At 42.0% G+C, this 6,952-nt stretch overlaps 1 protein-coding gene across 1 annotated transcript; it reads right to left on the bottom strand.

Moving 5' to 3' along the window:
• Positions 1-71: 71 nt before the first annotated feature.
• LOC102203268 (fetuin-B) lies at positions 72-6,601 on the bottom strand. The gene is made up of 6 exons (XM_005737023.1): positions 6,383-6,601; positions 5,478-5,588; positions 3,779-3,866; positions 2,839-3,005; positions 2,232-2,339; positions 72-515 (listed from the first exon to the last, which is right to left on the bottom strand). Exons 1-6 carry the CDS (start codon positions 6,599-6,601, stop codon positions 72-74), a joined length of 1,137 nt encoding a protein of 378 aa, XP_005737080.1.
• Between the last annotated feature and the right edge of the window lie 351 nt (positions 6,602-6,952).

Below are 6,952 nucleotides of genomic sequence, written 5' to 3'. Positions count from 1 at the left end.
GTTTATCAGCGTAGGCTCTCGCTGGATAAATCAGAAATGGAAAAATAGACTCCTGAACAGAGCAGCAACACTTAAACAGTGGTGTACCGAGCTGGACCGGGACAGGATCGGAAAGGAGAGGGCCCACTGGGGAAATCAGACAGGAAGACAGGGTGGTGAGAGGGCGAGGTGTTGTTCAAAGCCTGGCGTTTTTCACGGTCACGCCTCTGGTAGCGGAAGTTAAAAGGGGGACGCAGAGCCACAGGGCCTCCGATTTCCTCGGAGGATGAGTCAGAAGCCTCAGTGAGTAGACCTTCAGCAGACTCACTGGAAGAAGAGCTAAGAGGGACAGCTGGGTTAACAGCCACAGAGGGGTCAACGGGTACAGGGTGAACGGCAGTGGGAAAGGGAGGGTCAGAGGGAACAGGCTGCGGATCGTTTCCTGGGCCGCCAATCACAGGTGGGAACGTCGGGATTGCTGGGTTTTCTGGGAGGTCGTGACCCTGTGGCTGCACCGGCCGGAGGACATCCACATTCTGAAGAGACGCAGACAACACCACACCAAATGAGAACTCTTCTGGCTGCACGAATGAATTTTACTCAATACTGTAAAACTACTTTACAAACCACACGCTCTAAAAAGAACTGAGAAGACAACATAATTACAGCGCAGGAGCATACAATTTGAAATCTCACACATAGGATTAAACACACACACACAAAACCACCAACTTGTAAGATATGACAGAATAATTATATGACCACTGGCTTCCATTCAGAGAGTTAAATGTTCACTCTAAAGGTTACTTTAGTAAAAAAAAAAAAAAAAAAACCCTGAAAGAAAACAGAGAACATGAAACATTCATCAAGTCAAGGTCAAGCAGTGGGTTGTTACACTCCCAACTCACAGTCCCACAGTGTGAACTGACACTAAATGCTACACTTTTCCAGTAGTTTTTGCTTTTTTTTCTCAGTTACTGACATTCTTCTATTAATGCATTTCAATTTTCTGTTCACTTTTGGGTTGCGGATAATTCAGCTGCTATCATTGTTACACCTCCGCTGTGATTTTCCTGCATGTAGGACGTTCACAGTTTTTGATAGAGAACAATCAGAACAGGTTTTTAGGTCAAATCTTGCGTGCACACTGAATGTTGGCTTTTCTATAAATCTAAATCTGTTCTTCTTCTTGTCATGGGAGAATAAGAAACATGCTCAACATGCAGTCCACATGCAGTCACTTCTATTCCTTTCCTCCTCATCATACTGATTCTTATAGTTGTGATTTTATAGGATCTTTGCATAAACGAGCTGCCACTTTGGCTTAGCAACGCAATATTAAAAAATATTACGTAATTTCCTCCCATACCTGTACTTTAAACATCTCACAGGACGTCTGGACATCAGGATCAGTATTCGTGTCTCCATGTACAGATCCTGTGCAGAAACCTGCAGTCTGAGAGAAGAGTGTGAGACATTTGGTAATGTATTTCTGTGACATACTGGGAGACTATTAAAAAGTAAGAGTATGACACAGGGTGGGTTAAAATAATTAAAATAAAATGTACATTCCTTCTCATTAGCATTAGTTCAGGCAGTAAATGAAGTTAAGCTCAGCAACAGTCCCTGCAGCTCAGCTGATGTTTTTACTAGAAGCTGATATCAAAGCCTGCTTTACCCTGCAAATAATTGTTGTGCATCTGCAAGCCGCTTCGCAACCCACCTGCACCCCACCACCACTATTCATGTCTGAATGAGCCTAAACCATTAAGTGACGTCACATTTTAAACGTAACCGAAGTAGTCATGTCAGCTAGTAAATTATCCATGAAATTATCCAGATGTAACACACACAATGGTGATCAATGAATTGATTTGTAATTAAGTGCTGTTTCAGACAGCGCTGCTTGACTATGTCTGAGTGCTAATTCATCATTAATATACACTTAGCGGCCACGTAAATAGATCTAGAATTTATACAGCTCTTCCATGAATTTCACCTTTGTGAAGTTTGTAATGTTCAATTTTTGTTGACCTTGGAAATGCTTTTGTCCTTCTTGTTTACATACACAAGGAGGCCACAAAATCTGCTTAGCTGGGACACTAAAGACCTAAAAATAAATAATCTCCAAAAGTGGCATGACTAAACAATACAGGAATCCTAAAAAACAATAAATTAAAGCACATTGTACGAGTGTATCTAAATTGGTGTGTGAATGTGTCATTTTTTTCAAGTAACTTCTATACGAGTACCTCTGTGTCCGAGTCGAGTGTCAGTCGCTGGCAGGTGCCTCTTTCTGTCACTCCCTCGGGGCATTCTTGCACTGTGTATTCCACAAAGGTGGCTTTTACTGGCACAGACTGAAATATAAAAATAATATAGGAAGAGAGGAGCAAACTGCAAAAACAAACACAAGCACAGGCACAAATAGAGATGGCAGGGTTTTTTATTGCGGCAGCTATCATGTTGGTTTTTCCATCCTGAAGCTGGACTATCATATGCAAAAGCAGTGTACTTAGCTTTGGTCCCCAAGCAAACTATTCAGTTTTTCTCATTTGCTCCCCAAACAAAAGCTGGGCCATGGAGGAAAGTGCCTTCAGTGATCCTTTGCAACCTTGCCAGACTCGTCTATAACTATTGCGTGATGGTGATGCTTGTGCAATAATGGTTCTTATCTGGAACACAGAAGCTCAAAGGTGCACTGTACCTTCTGCATATGTATACCCAGAGAATTTCCTTAAGTGTGATTTCCCCCCATAAACATAATGTTTGACGCACTGTCAAGCAATAAAATTAGCCCCGCAGCTTTCTTTCTTTCTTTCCCCCCATCAAAGTTAATAACAGTATATCTAGCGATACCTGTGCAGCAGCTCTGGTAATTTTTTTCACCCCGAGCCCTGCAGCCATAGTGGACGTCCTTTTATAGGATACCAGAGTGACCCGAGCAGCAGTCATGGCCTCGGGGCTGTCTACGGAGAGCAGGAGGGGGCATGTTGGGCAGATCTGCTGGAGTTTCTCTGGAGAATCTGCAGAAACCAGAGAACTGAATAAGAATGAATAAGTAAACGTCTGTATTAAATTACATGAGCAAACAGATGATAGAGACTGGATAAAGCAGTGGCACTAAATTTACAGTGAAAGCAGAAAAGGAAAAAAAGTCATGTCATTTTGAACGGATACACAACTTTTTGCTGTCCAAATGCACTTAAATCGGACATTTACATCTCTTTTCATGACAGTGAGGTGTAACCTGCTTTTGCTGATGTCTCCAAAGTAGCACCAAACCAAACGCTGTGGCAGTGAGAGAGAAGGGAAATCGATTGAGATCGGGGCGAAATCATAATTTTCACGCTCGACCTTTTGATTTGTCATAGTGGGAAATTCACTAGTGTGGCTAATTGATAATTAATTAGGACTCAGCTCCATTAGACTGGGCCATCATTAATGTTATTAGTTACACCTGCACGTAACAAATTGAGATACTCACAGTGAAACGTCGATACTTTTCTCTCCTCAGGTCTTTGCTGTTCTTTCTTATGAGAATTTTTCCCTACTGGATATTTACAATTTCTTTGTTTAATTCAATATTTTCTTTACCTTAGATCTCCAGCTTGATGTGGTATCCAAAGCAGCACATGCCGGCTGCATGATCTCTGATGCTACACATTATTTAAAGATATCGATAAACAGTGGGTATCTAATAATAGATGTTATGTTGCGACTCATGTTGCACAGCACTGTATGCATGCGACCTTCTGTGTATGTGAGCAGTTAGTGGTTAGGAACCTGCTAACGTTACCTGGCACGAGAGCACAGTCGTAGCTGTATAAGTAGGAGTAGCCCCCTGGTGTGTGCAGGATGGTGGTGTTGCAGTTGCCAGAGATTTGCTTTAAAAAAAAAAAAAAAAAAGATAAAACAGACAGAATTCGTGATTGGCCCAATATCAACTACTTCACTACAAAGACTTGGCACAATGTGTTCAAACAGATGCAAGACAAAAAAACTTTGAATGTACTCTTCTATCAGTGAGACCAGTGTGAGTGTTTTGGCTTGTGTTACTTCTTCAAAGGGCTGTTTTTGGCTTATAAGTCGCTCACCTATACGGAAAAGAAATAAACTCATTTGAATTTCCCATTGCCGTAAAAAAAAGGTTGTGTTTGTAAGTTTTAGAGGACCGACATTCACCAGCCACTTTGTTAGGTACACTATGCTGCTAGTACTGGTTTGGACCACTTTTTGCCTTCAGAGCTGTCTTAATTCTTAATAGCACAGATTCAACAAGGTTGCTGGAAATATTCCTCAGACATTTTGGTCCATGCTACGTGACAGAATCACGCAGTTGCTGCAGATTTGTCCGCTGTACACTCATGATGCGAATCTGCTGTTCCACCACATCCCAAATGACCTTTGTGACATGATGCTTTATCCTGATGGTAGCAGCTATTAGAAGATGGTTACACTGTGGACACTTTCGGCAACAATAATCAGGTAGACTGTGATGTTTAAATATTTATTTGGTACTATTATTTGTTAAAATGTGCCAAGAAATGATCCCCCACAGCGTTACACCACTTTCACCACTTCCGCTGATATAAGATTAGGATGGATGCATACATTCATGTCATTCACACCACATTCTGACCCTAACATCCAAATGTCATAGCAGAAACCCAGACTCTTAAGGGAAGTTCAAGTTTTTCTAGTCTTCTGCCTTATCTGACACGAGTAGGGCACCCAGTGTGGTCTTCTGCTGCTGTAGCCCGTCTGCTTAGAGGTTTGTGTTGTGCAGTAAGAGATGCTTTTCTGCATATCTTGGTTGTTTCCTTGCTGTCATTTGAAAGCTGTCTGGCTGTTCTCCTCTGACCTCTGATGCCAGCAATACATTTTCACCACTCACTGGTTGTTGTTTCTTTGAGCCCTAGAGATGATTGTGTCTCTCATAGTCTGATGAGCCCAGTCCAGCCTGTCTGCTATCAACAATCCATTAATAAACCAACAATCATTAACGAGCAGTTGAACAGATGTACCTAATAAAGTGGCCCATGATTGTCTTGCCGATGGTTCCTTCCTTTTGTCAAAGGAGCTGCTTTTATGATTAAATCAATAGTTTTTTTTATAATGGAAGTTTCATAAGTAAAATATGTAAAATATGTAAACCATAAATATCTATTTTAACAGAATAGATTTTTCCATTTTGTAGGAAAGATTTCCTCCAAATGCCCAGTTACTGAAGAGTAATACATTTATGCTTTGAAAAAAGTCACAGTAATAAAATAGATCTGCCAGTGGAAATGGATAAAGTGACTGTGACTTCTGAAAGAACGCCCTGACACTTCCAAAAACTCAAAAATACCTTCATGTATATGGTTTAAGTGTGACTTTCTTACATTGTCCAGTTACAGTGTGGGACATATCTTATAAACAGTGCCTTCAGGCATATAGAGGCCTCCTACTCGTGCGGACACGTGCTCTTGTTTGTATACGTGTGAACATCCTACCGTTTCCATGAATGGCCTGACGTCACAACGTTTCCATGGTTTCTTGCTGCCTGTGTGACACTTGGTCTCCAGGACTTCCAGGTCGAGGTAATACACGTTGCCTGCCGGGCCCTGTAATTCAGAGTATAAACACATGCGATAAAGGAGAGCAGGCATTAACAAAGCTATGAGGCTCAAATTTATGAGAAGTCCTCCTGCCAAGTAGCATCATTTGTTCTGTTAAGTATATCAATAAGGGACCATTTAGGAGGTGCTCTGTGTAATTCCACACAACACTTTGTACAATAATGATTTGTCAACACTTTGCGCCACAGTAATAGCAGCCTTTTTAGGTCATGAAGTTGATCTGAGCCTCTTAAAACCTGATCTATCCCACAGTCGGGCCACTATAGCCTTCAGCAGCTGACAGCATGAAGTTCATAAAGTCTGTTGTGCAAGGTTTGTCCCAGCAGTGCTGGACTGAAATGACCTGGACTTTATTAACACTCGCTTCAATCCTAGAGGCCTTTTTTCACGAGGCGTGAAAAAGGAATGGCTTCCCGTTTTATGATATAAAATTATGTAATTTGATCTTAATGCTACATTTATTAAAAGCGACGTGCACTGATGGCGGCCATTCGCACCAAAGTGTTTCTTGTTGTTTTTAGTACTTACGTTGCTGCTCCCTAATGAAACTGCTGCTGTTTTTCACAGCTTTCATGTAACCCAGCGGGTCCTCAACTGGAGAATCTAGAAGCCACAGCGAGTCCTGGAAAAGGGTCATTTCTGATTTTTGTTGTTTTAAATCTTATCAAATGGGCTTCCCCTGACATGAATCTGGTCACGGCTGTTACATATAAACACTTCCCACCCTGGTCTAGGATGAACAAACGTGTTTTACAGCCTCCTCTGGTCTTTGTACTAACCTGAGCGTGCAGATGGACATTTGCGACGCGGTTCAGGGCAAACTTGTAGCCTTCGCTGCGATCCTCATTGATGTAAGTGACGGCCAAGCGAGACAGCTTCTCCACCGCTTTGTCGTTACAGGGGATGGGAGCAAGTTCAACTGGCATTAGTACGACACCCTCTCCACACACACACAGGATGTGAATGGATAGTGATATTAGATGTAGTAATTTGTCCATGACGGCAGGTGGTTTTAGACAGGAGCCAGAAGACTGGGCCGTTTTATAGTGAAGTTTGTTCCCTTGTGTTTGCCTTCAGTCGAGGCATTGACTTTTGGAATCAAAACAGGACGAACAGGACAGCTGAAATGACGCCAAGGACAAAGTTTATTTGACGGCAGAGAGCTGACTTGTGAATGGATGTTCCTGGTATTTATTTAACCCCTGGAACACGCAGTCGTCAAAGGCAAATAGAACCTATGTCAAAACGGCCATTCAATATACTTATTCCTGTGGCTCCAATATTAAGTCTGGGGGTTATTTTATTGTTTCTGCAGGAGTTGTTTCCATACTGTGCAAGAGGTGTATGTC

This window comes from Pundamilia nyererei, unplaced genomic scaffold, assembly GCF_000239375.1.
Source record: "Pundamilia nyererei isolate P.nyererei 1_Seehausen unplaced genomic scaffold, PunNye1.0 scaffold00072, whole genome shotgun sequence".
In the NCBI taxonomy this organism is placed as follows: domain Eukaryota; kingdom Metazoa; phylum Chordata; class Actinopteri; order Cichliformes; family Cichlidae; genus Pundamilia; species Pundamilia nyererei.
This window is presented reverse-complemented; position numbering and strand designations above follow the sequence as displayed.